The 13,783-nt window shown below is 53.3% G+C and overlaps 1 protein-coding gene across 1 annotated transcript; it reads left to right on the plus strand.

The window, feature by feature from the left end:
* The first annotated feature begins 813 nt into the window (after window positions 1-813).
* Window positions 814-13,454, plus strand: slc17a8 (solute carrier family 17 member 8). The gene is made up of 12 exons (XM_029248644.1): window positions 814-1,136; window positions 3,180-3,432; window positions 4,787-4,905; window positions 6,249-6,363; window positions 6,490-6,577; window positions 8,124-8,210; window positions 9,058-9,200; window positions 9,595-9,744; window positions 10,078-10,210; window positions 10,368-10,478; window positions 11,429-11,556; window positions 11,724-13,454. Exons 1-12 carry the CDS (start codon window positions 1,036-1,038, stop codon window positions 12,051-12,053), a joined length of 1,758 nt encoding a protein of 585 aa, XP_029104477.1. The 5' UTR covers window positions 814-1,035; the 3' UTR covers window positions 12,054-13,454.
* The last annotated feature ends 329 nt before the right edge of the window (window positions 13,455-13,783 follow it).

A 13,783-nucleotide genomic window follows, 5' to 3' on the forward strand; every position in this document is an offset into this window, starting at 1 on the left:
CCCTTCAAACACATACCTTCTTCATCCAGCATTAGGTTATGGACAGCTCAGCAAGCTGGATTCGAAAATAATATGTAATAGAGTGGATTCGAATATGTATGAAGGTAGAAAAAGAGCCGCGAAGTGCTGTACTTTATATGCTGAGGTAAAGTACTGCGTTGTTACTCATCGAACCGGCTTTACTGTCCAGGGTTTTCTTTTCAGGACACTGAAAGACTACACTGATCCATTAAGAAAAAAAACGAAGACTTTCTCAATTATATAATGCCAAGAGGCGAAAAAAGGAGATGAAAACCAGAATTAAAAAAATAATAGGCCTAATAATTTCCGGTACCAGAAGCTCAGGTTCCTGATGATGGCCCTGCTATTATTATGAACATTATTGTCATTCAGGTACAACCCTCATTCACGGAGAGCCGGTAGTGCAGTGGTTCCGGTTACTGCGTTTAGAGCCACAAGTTGCAGGTTCGACTCTCACCTCCAGCTATTGTACCCTTGAGTGAGGTACTTACCTGCAGCGCTCTTCCCAAATTACTCAGCTACGTGGCTGATTATAAGCTATTTTGGAGAAAAGTGTCAGCTTCCGCGTGTCATTTTGTAAAGGATACGTAGACGCAGATGTTTGCCGTCTGTTTGACGCACCTTCGGTGTGGCGCCGGGAGGCTCGTGTTGCCTCCGTGCTCGGCAGGACGTAACGGGGGCTCGGCTTTGCGGTATTTAAAGCGGGGCAGGGTTCGGCCCTTCGGCCGGACCTCGGCGCCCTTAGGAGTGGAGGGGGCTTCTCGCTGCTCCGGCTCGGTGGGTCTCCGGCACTCGCGGCTCCGGCAGGGACTCCCGGCCTGGACCGCGAGGGCCCTGATCTCCACCCCCGCCCCCCCGACACGCACACGCACGCACACGCACGCACACATACACACACAGCCTCCCCCATAGCAACTGGTAGCAGCGCGTGTCGGCGCACAGCTGAGGGCTGAGCGCTGGGAGGATGAGCAGGCGGCTCTGAGGCTACACACAGCAGAGGCAGCACGAGCAGCGATGCCGTTCGGGGGGTTGGCGGGGCTCAAGGAGCAGGTGCTGAAGCCGGGGAAGGAGGAGGTGAAGAATGCCATGGGGAGCTCACTGGGACACCTGCAAAGGTAGGTGAGGATGCGAGGGCAACGGGTGATGCTGGCCGGGACGGGTTCCCTGGGACGGGCTCGTCCGGCACCCCCCGCTTCGAGAGAAAATCGAGGGTTTCGGTTAAATCGCTCGGCTTCGAAAGCTTTGAACGCTTTTCCTTTAAATACGGTTTGCCGGTCACGTTATTTTCGTTCCGTTACGCGGCTCTCTTGCGCGTGGTCGATAGGGGCAGTGTCGAAAGTAATTTTTGCCTATTTAAAACTTGCAAGGCACCCGCAACCATTTTTACGACTGCGTGGAAAAGATGCCGGGCGATTTCTAGAAAAAAAAAAAAAACAAGGAGCCGGAAGGTTTTCGTAAAAAAGAATTAAAATAGCGATTCGAACAAAATATTATTGAGGAACTCTTTTACTTCAGGGTCGGCACTATTAAATAGCCCTTTCGGCTTCTCTCCGGCACAGCTCAAGTAAGTTAGGGGTGATGTAACCTAACGTTTTATAGAAACATGCTTTCTGGTACATATTTCATAAGGAGGAGATAAATATAGAACAATGAGTTGGTGGCGTCTGAATGCAGTCATTTGGTTCTGAAAAGGACACAAGTCCACTACGCAGAACCGCCGAACGCATTATTATTGTAAGGTATTGTACGACCGGAGGCGTAGGAGGCGCACAAGGGAAACTGGCGCAGACGCCATCTGATTGACGAGTTTAGTGTCAGAGCGACACAAGAGCCACATCCCCAGATTATTATGGGAATTTCGAGAAGATTCAACTCATTTCACCACGCAGTCCGTCCATCACATTCTGTATCTTATTTGATGGCTATGCGGGTAATCACGGAAGGAGCGCATCATGTAACGAATGATGCGTCGAGTTATAGTTTTCAAAATTTTGTCAAATACATTGGTTAACGTTGAAAAAATATTAGCATCATCATTTGAATTAAATTTTTCTCTTGCTGTTGCTTTTCAAATGCAGCGTGTGGATTCACCTCCAGCTGCTGGTAATCTGCATTAAAAAGAGACAAGGATGTGGCTCGTTCCCTGAAGGCGCCGATCCGGGGTTTGGTCGTCTAGCTGAGTGGCACGTCCTCCTCCTCGGTCTCGGACAAAAAAACCCCACACGCTGCGTTCGACCGATCTCTTTGGAGCAAAATCTCGATCGGTTGCTCGACGGCTTCGTTAAAAGAGCGCTGCTGATAACTTTCCTCGATCCATCTGCACGATATACACCTGAAAGCGATCCAGGTTTCCCTCCCAGGAGCCTCTTGCCGTACCCCACGCCTTCCAGCGACACGAATCTGACGAAGATCCTTCCATCGCCCTCCCTGTTAATCTCTTAGGATGAGCTCTCGAGTTAAAAGGCTGAGATTGTTTGTAAATGCTCACGATGTGCATTGCTCTCCGTGTCGGGGTTCGGGAGGGAGCACGGAGCTGTGCAGGATGCCCTTGTCCGGCACCTCTTGCGAAATGAGCTCCGTTTCAGCTCCATTTCAACAAACGGAGGCCAAGCGTTCTTTTCCGGACGCGCTCTTTCCCTTCCCCTTATGGCACCTGCCTAACGCAGAGCACTTCTCCCCACCTGGGAGGACACTTCTAAAGCCAAATCTGGCTCCATTAGTGCTGGTGGTGGCTGCCTCCTCTTTGCTGCTGTTGATAAACATTTACCCAGTAAACAGCTTTGCGTGTTTATTTTAGAAATGGATTTTTTGTTTCGGCTCGACCGAGAGAACACGCGCCTCGGACTCGTGGATTGGTCAGCGCGCGGTGTTCGGGGGGGACCGGCGCACCCTTTGTCGCCGCGGCGTCGTGCAGCTGCCGGGCAAGTTGGAACGCGGCATTCACGCGGTACAAAAGAGCTTCGTCCCGAGTCCGCGCAAACGGCACCGGACGTCCGAAACCGCGAAGCGCACGGGACTCACAATAGGAGGCCTGCTCTAATGGCCGTTCGCCTCACGCGATGCTGTATCTGCGCGCTCGTCGGGTGAGCGGCAAAGATGCTGAGCCCCGGATCCCGCGCGCTGCGCTGGGGCGCAGATTTAGCGAACTGTGCTTTCAGGAAGGTGGACGGCACCCACGCGGAGGAGCCGGAGAAGCTGGAGCTGACGGAGGACGGGAGGCCCGTGGCGGCCGCGAAGGCGACCCCGCTCTGCGACTGCGGCTGCTGCGGACTGCCCAAGCGCTACATCATCGCCGTCCTCAGCGGCCTTGGCTTTTGCATCTCCTTCGGCATCCGCTGCAACCTGGGGGTGGCCATCGTCGAAATGGTTAACAACAACACGGTCTACGTCAACGGCACGGCCGTCGTTCAGGTGGGCCGCGATCGAGGCGATCCTATCCGACAAATCGCGCGTAGCTCACTCGCTCTGATCCGCTCCAGCGGTACCGGCACCGGTAGCGCGCCGCAAATCTAGTGACGCTTCGGCGATGACGGTGGCAAATCGGTGCGATCCGGTGACGCTCCGCTGGAGTTCCGGGAGGCGGATCGGAGAAGGCAGCAAGCGGCAAAATGGAAATGCAGCTGGAAGTGCTCAACACTCACGAACGTGCCACTTTCTGCAGCTAGAATCTGCGCTGATCCCTCCGAGCACATCGCTCGCGTCGTCACTTTCCAGTATTCTGAATACGTATTGTTATTGGCATTATTTATTGCTCTTTTTGTGTGCGGCGCTGTCCCTTGTGCTGTCTATAGTCTGCGGAGCAGCATTCAAGCAAGAATTTCGTAGTACTTTGTACACGCTACTTGTACTTGTGACAATAAACCTCGAAGTGGAAATTAAATGAACGATTAAAGAATGACGGCGCGGCGGGAAATGGAATCCGGTGTTTGGCTCGATGCTAAATGAGGATGTTAAGATGAAATGCCGAGTAGAAAAGATTTGTTACCGTGAAACGAGTACATTCATTTATTTCTGTAGCAGACGTTTTTCTCCGAAGCGACTTCCAATGAACTTTGTGTAGTGTTACGAGCCCACGCACCTTATTCGCCGCGGTGACTTACACTGCTAGATACACTACTTACACTGGGCCACTCATCCCTACATCAGTGAAACACACATACTATGGGTGAACCTGAGCAGCATGTCTTTGGACTGTGGGAGGAAACCAGAGCACCCAGAGGAAACCCACACCAGTGGAACACACTCTCTCACATGCTATGGGTGAACCTGAACAGCATGTCTTTGGACTGTGGGAGGAAACCAGAGCACCCAGAGGAAATCCACACAGACACAGGGAGAACGTGCAAACTCCACATAGACTGAGCGGGGGTGTAGCCCATGTCCTCTCGCACCACCCAGGCGCTGTGAGACGGCAGCAGTACGCACTGTGCCACCGTGCCTCGGAAAATGTATGGAATAACTTGGCACTGGTTCGTGCGGATCTTTCGGACAATAATCCCTTCCCCGATCCTCCTTTCCCGTTCTCAGCCTCCCTTTGTCTCCCGCTTGTCCCCGTGCACCTCGCTTGTTGGCAAATGATGTTGCGTGTCGTAGGCTGTGCGATGACACCTGTGGTGTGCGGTCACCGGTGGCTAGCGCGTGTGGTGCGTGTGGTGCGTGTGGGCTGTGTTCGGTAGGCTGGCTGTTTGTTGGTGTGTGAGCTGTGTGAGCTGTGTGTGCTACGCATGTGGCAGCTCAGTTTGGCTTCTTTCATCTCACCCTCCAGCCAGCGCAGTTTAACTGGGACCCTGAGACTGTGGGGCTGATTCATGGCTCTTTTTTCTGGGGCTACATCGTCACGCAGATTCCCGGGGGCTTCATCTCCAACAAGCTGGCTGCAAACAGGTGAGCGCCACACGTCTCCCGCACCCTGTGCGACAGTTGCACTCTGACCGCATCCTCGGGTGTACGGAAGTCGTTCGTAACTCTTACAGTAACATTACTCTCTCTGCAACCCAGCGAGACAACTATCTGCGGAGAAAAACCGTCATTTCAAAGAAGAACATTTCCGATCGAACGTTTACGCTCCCACGCTTACCTGCGCCGTCTGTTAGGGGTACGAGCAGAATCGAAGTTGGACAATAGAGCAGAAGAGTATCCGGCAAACAGTACAGTACAATATGACAGAATTCTACAGTACTGCAGGAAAAGCCTTGGGCAGTCAGAAAACCCAGTTTACCTGGGACTCTATCGCTTTGGTTTCATTTTCGCTTCCCTCTTTTTTAAGTAGAAATGTATTTAAATCTCAATCAGGCATTACAGCTTCATGGGAAATACTTCTTAAAACGGTGTTTTACCCAGGCGGGGACGCAGCGGGCTCGGCCGGGTCCCGCTCTCTGGCGGGTCTGGGGTTCGAGTCCCGCTCGGGGTGCCTCGCGATGGACTGGCGTCCCTTCCTGGGCGCATCCCCTCCCCCTCCGGCCTCACGCCCTGTGCTGTCGGGTTAGGCTCCGGCTCCCCGCGACCCCACCTGGGACGAGCGGTTTCAGCCAGCGTGTGTTTTTTAATCCATGATTCATGCCCATCTTTCTTCCGTGACGTTGTGTTGCCATGTATCGTCCGTTGCAACGGAGAAGCTACGGCGGAGAAAGGGTTACCCGGGCCGAGGTGTTGGTGAAGGCTGACGAGAAGACTACAGCCTTGTAATAAAAGCTTCACGGGAAAAGAGAACGAGTCTCTGACAGAGTTAATAATTAAAGATCCAGCCTCTGATTTCTCAGTGGAAACTCCACACCCCGCAATATTACAGGTGTCACTTACAGTCGGGGGGGAGCGCGAGCCTAAGAACGGGAGCTGGCGCTGATGGGGGTACCTCCACTCACTATGATGGCCGTGGTCGGAATGGGAGCGAGTCGAGCTTGAGTTGAGCTGGGTTCTAGGTACGGTTCCGCCGGGTTTGTCTCGGAAAGGTTGGCCGCGACAGACGTCGAGCTGGCCCGGGATCCCGGAAGCTCTTTTCAGAAACGTGTCGCTCCAAAAATCACAGCTTTTCTCAGAACTGAGACTTTCGCCCCACTGAAGTGTTGGCTCCTCAGCTACAAATAAGAGTCCGGTGTCTGAAATGCACGTAACAGACATGCGCCACGGAGCAGGGATGCGGCGTAATGTGGATGCTCTGTGTGTCACGGGCTTTCTCTGTTCCTCAAGTGGACTTGCTCTCTGTAACACGGGTGTTGTGTGTTCCTTAGGGTATTTGGAGCAGCTATTCTCCTGACATCCCTGCTTAACATGTTCATCCCGTCGGCGGCGAGAGTCCACTACGGCTGTGTCATGTTCGTCCGAATCCTGCAGGGCTTAGTGGAGGTGAGTTGGTCACCGGGCGCCTGGGAGCGGCTCAGGACGGAATCCGTCTCTCAGCTCCCTTCTGCGGCGTGTCGGATCCTGCCGTTAAGGGTCAGCGGCAGTAAACGCGCTGCATTTGCGTGGCAGGGAGTGACATACCCGGCGTGCCATGGGATGTGGAGCAAATGGGCGCCGCCGTTGGAGAGAAGCCGGCTAGCAACAACATCCTTTTGCGGTGAGTCGCTCTGCTCTGTCCGCCTCGCCGTACTTGGATCGCCAAAGCCTGAAAAAAAATAAATCCGGGACCTGCGCGGCACGGCGATTTCCTTCGTCGCACAAGGTTATGATGTCGGTCAGAGGCACGAGGTTGCGTAGCGGTTCGAGTCAACTTGCAGTGGGTTCAAATCCGGCTGATTCGGTAGGACCGTGAGCGGGGTACCCTGAGTTGATCGACTTTGGGTACCCTGCTCCATTAATGGGAATGTACACACACACACACACACGCACACTGGCTCAAACCGCTCGTCCCAAGCGGGGTCGCGGCGAACCGGAGCCTAACCCGGCAACACAGGGCGTAAGGCCGGAGGGGGAGGGGACGCACCCGGGACGGGACGCCGATCCATCGCAAGGCACCCCGAGCGGGACTCGAACCCCAGACCCACCAAGGAGCGGGACCCGGCCAAACCTAACGGGAACGTAACTAAACGTAACTCGTTCGGCACGCAAACATGTGATTGTAAGTTGCCTTGGAAACAGCGCCAGCTAAATAAAAGCTGTCATGAGGTTGCTTAAAATTTTGTCGCCTTGTTGGGAAACATTTTAAGTAAAAAGCCTCCGTCAAAACGAGCAATGGAAATTTACCGCAGTCTGTCAATCTACTGTCGCATTGTGACTAATGATCGTGCGCCCATCTCTCCTTCACGTATGAATCACCCTCTTACATCCACTAAGGAGTTAATAGCATTTCTTTGACAAATGAGCAGAATCTGTCCTAAAAAATGTAATGACAAAAAACAAAAAAAAACGGAGGCCATGGAGTGCTAGGCTGGTCCTCGTTAGCTTTGCGGATGTTTATCGTTGTGTCTGTGGAATGTATTGAACGACCGGCTCTTTAATGAGCAGGAGCCATGACAACACACACCGCGGAGCCTCTCCGCACGGCTTCTGAATGGAGACGGCTGCCGCATTATTCGCCGCAGATGGAGCGATGCGTTAGCTCCTGTCCGAAGCACCCTTGTGATTTTATCCTCTTCTGAAATCGTGCCATCGTTTCAAAAACAGGAACTATTTTACCTTACTAATATATGAGTGTTTGCTTTCTGGAAATAGTTCAGGTTTTTAATATACCGTATCTCACCCGCTATCGATAGCTGCTTATCCTAAGGCAGGGTCGTGGCACTGCGGCGGTGGTGCGCTGCCGTCGGGACAACGGTCCATCGCAGGGCAGTCGCACACCGCGTGCAGTTTTGCGCTGGTAATTCAGTGCTCTTCCACTGTGGGAGGAAACCAGAGCACGCAGAGGAAACCCATGCTAACACTGGGAGAACATGCGAACCGCGCACAGCCCGAATAGGAGTTTGACCGACATCGGGTCACGGAGCCCGGGTGCCGTAAGACACGTGCGCTACGAGCCACATCGTGAACCATCACACCGCCCTTAAAACACACCTATTAGTTTGCAGCATATTATTTTAAAAATAACGTTGTCTTTGTATTGTCTCCATTTTTCCAGTCTCATCAGGGAATGCGTTACGGATGATCGTACCCCGCTTGTCTTGCAGGGTCCTATGCAGGTGCGGTGATCGCAATGCCCCTCGCTGGCGTGCTGGTGCAGTATGTGGGTTGGCCTTCGGTCTTCTACATCTATGGTAAGGCGGAGGTCACGGGTCACAGGTCACAGGTCACTGCTGCATGAGGCTTTAGAGTGTGCAAGGAATCGCAGTGGGAACACATCCGAGCACCAGGTGCAGGAACGGCCTTCCCGTCCCTTAGTTACCGGTGTCGACAAGCTCCGGTGGCGGTCGTCGCCATACCGTCCCTCAACCTGAGGACCTTGTACCTCGACCGTTCCTCGGTTTGACCACGGTTTCAACCGTCCTCTTGAATTCGGGAAGCGGTGTCCTTCACACCGTTTTCCCGGCGTGAAACGCACCGATTCTCGGCGCCACGATGAAGCATTTGTTAGGCAGAATGGAATTAGAGCGAGACGCTGCCCAGTAAATCGAGATGTTAAGATAAAGGCGACGTCTAGCAAGAGCGCTGATAAAGCACGGCGCCGAGCCGCGGAGGAAATTACCGACGATAAGGCCTTTATTACCCCAAATGGGTTTGGCTGAACAGGTCTGTCACCTTCGTGTGGGTCGGGAAGGCGTCGCTTCCCAGGACGCCTTAGAGTGCCCCGTATTTCTGTCTCACGGCCAAGAGTTTTGTTTTGCGGCCGCTGGTTATTTTTAAGTGGGGGGGAGGGGGGCACATATTTTCTTTTTCTTCCCCGCGGTTTCACTGTAAAGATCCAAAGATATGGTTTTTAATATCTGGCCCCGAAACTAATCTCGTTCAATTTAAAACAGCAGTAAAACACCAGAAATCAGCCAACGTCTTTTGAAGCCACTTAGAGCCACACAGCTGGTGCGTAGAGACGCGGTCTTTGATGTTTGCCGTATTCCCCGCGTCGAGCCGCCCGTGACCCCTGACTTGCGTCCTCTGCGCTTCCAGGTGTGTTCGGGATGATCTGGTACACCTTCTGGTTTCTGCTCGCTTACTCGAGTCCCGCCGAGCACCCGACTATCAGCCAGGAGGAGAAGACCTATATAGAGAGCAGCATTGGTGAGGGAGCCAACCTTCTCTGCGCCACTGAGGTATGCGACCGTCCCTCACCGAGTCCGCACGGCGTACGGCGATACCTCGCCCTTAATCGGTTCCGAAGGGCGCGACTTAAGTCGAAAAACGACGGGAGACAAAATAAGCCCTAAAAAACCGATTTATACCCCCTATAATTAATTACTTAATTTCTTAATTAAGCATTCCCCTTAAGCGCGTACGCTTCGATCGCGTCAGCCGACCGAAGACGAATTCCGCTTTTCCGTATTTATTTAACAAAAAACCGACGTGAAGTCGAAATGGACGCAACGCGAAACGACGTAGGGCGAGGGATCGCCGTGTTATTACTGTACTCGCTCTTCGGAGCCCAGCCGACGGATGCTTCTTCTCACTTAGCCCCCCCCCCCCCCCCAACATATTGTCCTTTTGAAGAAATTCAAGACGCCGTGGCGACACTTCTTCACCTCCATGCCCGTCTACGCCATCATCGTGGCCAACTTCTGCCGAAGCTGGACCTTCTACTTGCTTCTCATCAGCCAGCCGGCCTACTTCGAGGAAGTGTTTGGCTTCCCCATCAGTAAGGTGGGCACTGCCCGGAGCTGGGGATAACGGGCGAGACCGACGGGTTTGCACCACAGTAGAGGAGACGAGGCCAGAAAGGAACATGAAATCGTGCCTCAAGGAGTCACATTTGAAAGAGAACCAACAATGGATTAATCGCAGTTTAGCTCTGCAGCAGATACGTAGCACAGATTTTTCCCACAGTAATTAGAGCCTAAGACTCATAATAATAGTGAGATTGCCTGGGTTTAAAGTGATCCTCACAGCACATCTGTCACTTAAAGGCCTTGTCCTGACGCTCCAAATCCCGGCAGAGTATTTTTGGGATGTCATCCGATGCTGTGTTTGGCTCAGGTGGGTATCCTGTCAGCTGTGCCCCACATGGTGATGACAATCGTTGTGCCCATCGGGGGACAGTTGGCAGATTTCCTGAGGAGTCGCAAAATTCTCTCCACCACAACCGTGCGCAAAATCATGAACTGTGGTGGTATGTAGAATCCGTGCGTGTGCTGTAATTTCCTCAAGAGAGGTGATTTCGCAGCGGACTTAGCCAGCCGCTGCTCATAGACATGTGCTTCCTATCAGTTAAAGACGCCGTGTCGGCAGTCCCGCGGAACTGCAGAAATGCTGTGTGTTCACCGCAGGGTTTGGGATGGAGGCCACGCTGCTGCTGGTGGTGGGCTTCTCCCACACGCGGGGTGTCGCCATCTCTTTCCTCATCCTGGCCGTGGGCTTCAGCGGCTTCGCCATCTCAGGTGAGACGACACGTCGGCGTCTGCCGTTGACATGAGCTCGGTCCGGCGTCATTTACGCAGCGCCTTTGGCAGCCAGCTGCCGCCGGCGAAGAGCACAAATCGAGGCCCGCGTTCACGGAAACCATGTGCGGCGAAGGCAGAAGGCGACACGAACGGGACTGGAAAGGTGCTTAAAGGAGGAAGGAACCTCTAAGCATCCGAGGCCAACCGGCTCCCGCCCCTTATGAGCAGCATACTGACGCGGTGCAGTTAGGAACGTAATATTAGTGTTGAATAATGGGGTGAAGGACGTGGGCGGCATGGTGGCGCAGCAGGTAGCGTTGCTGGGTGGCGCGAGAGGACGCGGGTTCGATCCCGCTCGCTCTGTGTGGTTTGCATGTCGTCCGCGTGGCTTTCCTCCGGGTGCTCTGGTTTCCTCCCACCCTCCAAAGACACGCTGTTCAGGTTCACCCGCAGTGTGTGAGTGACGGAGTCTGTGTGTGTGTCTTCCGCTGATGCGTGGATGAGCGACCCAGCGTAAGTAGTGTATCTAGCGGTGTAAGCCACCGCGGTGAATGAGGTGTGTGGGCTGTAACACTGCATAGAGTTCATTGGGAGTCGCTTCGGAGAAAAGTGTCTCCCAAATAAATGAATAATCAGTGAAGTTAGCTGTCATCCAGCTGCCACCAGTCTGGTTTTGAGGCGAGGGGCAAGCAGTAAAAAATACACATGCTGCGAAACGCAATGTGGTAAATCATCTCCAGTTGCTATACACATCACCAGCTGCCGTACGCATCCCAGCCTTGTCCCACCTTGTCTTCTGACACAAAGTTCGAGAATCCGCCATCCCTAAATCCCGCACATCTGCCACGAGCTTGCATTCCTGTATCGTTATCGCTTCGCCCGGTTGAAATGAGATGCGAACGGCTCTTTGAATGGTTTTTCAAGGCGTTTTCTCTCGTGATTCCCAGGGTTCAACGTCAACCACTTGGACATCGCCCCCCGCTATGCCAGTATCCTCATGGGCATTTCCAACGGGGTGGGCACCTTGTCTGGCATGGTATGCCCTCTCATAGTGGGAGCCCTGACCAAACACAAGGTAGTGCTCCTGAGCCAGTGACATTACAACTGCTTTTGATTGCAAAAAATGCTTTATTGACCGTAGGCTGCGGCTGACAATAAGCATAGAAGCCTACGGTCAATGAAGCATTTCAGCTGCTCACCTGCTCTTGTCCCCCCGTCCCTCCTTCCCTTTGTGTCCCGCAGACTCGGCTGGAGTGGCAAAACGTGTTCGTGATCGCTGCCGTCGTTCACTACACCGGCGTGGTTTTCTACGCCATCTTCGCTTCCGGAGAGAAGCAGGACTGGGCGGACCCGGAGGGCACGAGCGAGGACAAGCGCGGTTTCGTGGCGGACGACGAACTGGCCCAGGAGACGGAACCGAACAGCGAGACCGGCTTGGCCGCCACGAAGAAGATGTCGTACGGAGCCACCACCGAGAGCTGGTCGCGCGCGCACGACCGGACGAACGAGGACGACGGGCTCTCCGGCTCTTACCACCGTGACAACGGGACCTTTCCGGACCCGGGCCAGTAACTGCCCGGCTGCCTGGGACGTGTGAGTGTGCGCGAGCGACGCGGCTGAAGGACACCGTCCTACGATGACCGTCACGGTCCTTGCAGACAGGAGCTCCGTTTCCCTTTCACGTCCGCCGGCACGGGTTCGAAAAGCTGAAAATGACCAAAACTTTGTCAGCACCGCTATCTTCCTCGCCCTTTACTTTATGCATTAGGACCGTCGTCTTCCTCGTCCGTTCTTTCATTGCGCTCTTATTCTAATAAGGGAGTCTTACCGCGGTCTGCCGACGGGCCCTGTCGCGGAGGAAGGAACGGCAAACGCTTGTTGTCGGTCCGGTTCTCGTGGGAAATGTATGCGGAAGGGTTATCGTAGAAAAGACCGAGGAGCTCGGCGAGGATACAACTACCAATAGCAAGCGACGGCCGAACTGGCGCGTTATTTATTACGGGAATAGTCATTTAGCGCTTTATGTCCAATTTATGCCCCGTGATTAAGGGTTTGTCTCTGTTAACCATAATGGTTACTTCTTTACTAAAGAGGGATTGCTGACGCACTGATTCGTGCCCCTTTAACGAGCAACACTTTGTACAGTAAGCGAATTCTGTCTTCTGTAACATATTGTCTCAATGTTTACCTGCTTTACTGTGTTTGTCGACAGTTAGAGCACAGATTCTCTCTCCGGTCACCTGTGGAGAAGCTTTCGGATTAGTTCTAGATCCCCCAGCTTACAGCAGGAGCTCCGCTCATCCCTCGGTCTATAAGAGGAGATCTGCTCATCACTCCCTCTATAAGAGGCGCTCCGCTCTGCTCATCCCTCGGTCTATAAGAGGAGCTCTGCTCATCCCTCAGTCTATAAGAGGAACTCTGCTCATCACTCAGTCTATAAGAGAAGCTCCGCTCATCCCTCGGTCTATAAGAGGAGGTCCGCTCATCCCTCACTCTATAAGAGGAGCTCTGCTTATCCCTCATTCTATAAGAGAAGCTCCGCTCATCACTCAGTCTATAAGAGGAGCTCTGCTCATCACTCAGTCTATAACCGGAGCTCCACTCATCCCTCAGTCTATAAGAGGAGCTCCACTTTGCTCATCCCTCGGTCTATAACAGGAGCTCCACTCATCACTCAGTCTATAGGAGGAGCTCTGCTCATCCCTCAGTCTATAAGAGGAGCTCCGCTCATCACTCAGTCTATAGGAGGAGCTCCGCTCATCCCTCAGTCTATAAGAGGAGCTCCGCTCTGCTCATCCCTCAGTCTATAGCAGGAGCTCTGCTCATCCCTCAGTCTATAGCAGGAGCTCCGCTCATCCCTCGGTCTATAAGAGGAGCTCTGCTCATCACTCCGTCTATAAGAGGAGATCTGCTCATCCCTCAGTCTATAAGAGGCGCTCTGCTCTGCTCATCCCTCGGTCTATAACAGGAGCTCCGCTCTGCTCATCCCTCAGTCTATAGCAGGAGCTCTGCTCATCCCTCAGTCTATAGCAGGAGCTCCGCTCATCCCTCGGTCTATAAGAGGAGCTCTGCTCATCACTCCGTCTATAAGAGGAGCTCCGCTCATCACTCAGTCTATAAGAGGAACTCTGCTCATCCCTCAGTCTATAAGAGAAGCTCCGCTCATCCCTCAGTCTATAAGAGGAGGTCCGCTCATCCCTCACTCTATAAGAGAAGCTCTGCTCATCCCTCAGTCTATAAGAGGCGCTCCGCTCATCACTCAATCTATAGCAGGAGCTCTGTTCATCCCTCAGTCTATAAGA

This window comes from Scleropages formosus, chromosome 2, assembly GCF_900964775.1.
Source record: "Scleropages formosus chromosome 2, fSclFor1.1, whole genome shotgun sequence".
NCBI lineage: Eukaryota > Metazoa > Chordata > Actinopteri > Osteoglossiformes > Osteoglossidae > Scleropages > Scleropages formosus.

Bases quoted from the DNA above. Each gene is read 5' to 3' on its own strand.
- slc17a8 (XM_029248644.1), top strand. From the start codon at position 1,036: ATGCCGTTCGGGGGGTTGGCGGGGCTCAAGGAGCAGGTGCTGAAGCCG. The intron at 4,906-6,248 runs GTGAGCGCCACA...TGTGTTCCTTAG, and splicing joins AACAAGCTGGCTGCAAACAG to GGTATTTGGAGCAGCTATTC. The intron at 8,211-9,057 runs GTAAGGCGGAGG...CTGCGCTTCCAG, and splicing joins TTCGGTCTTCTACATCTATG to GTGTGTTCGGGATGATCTGG.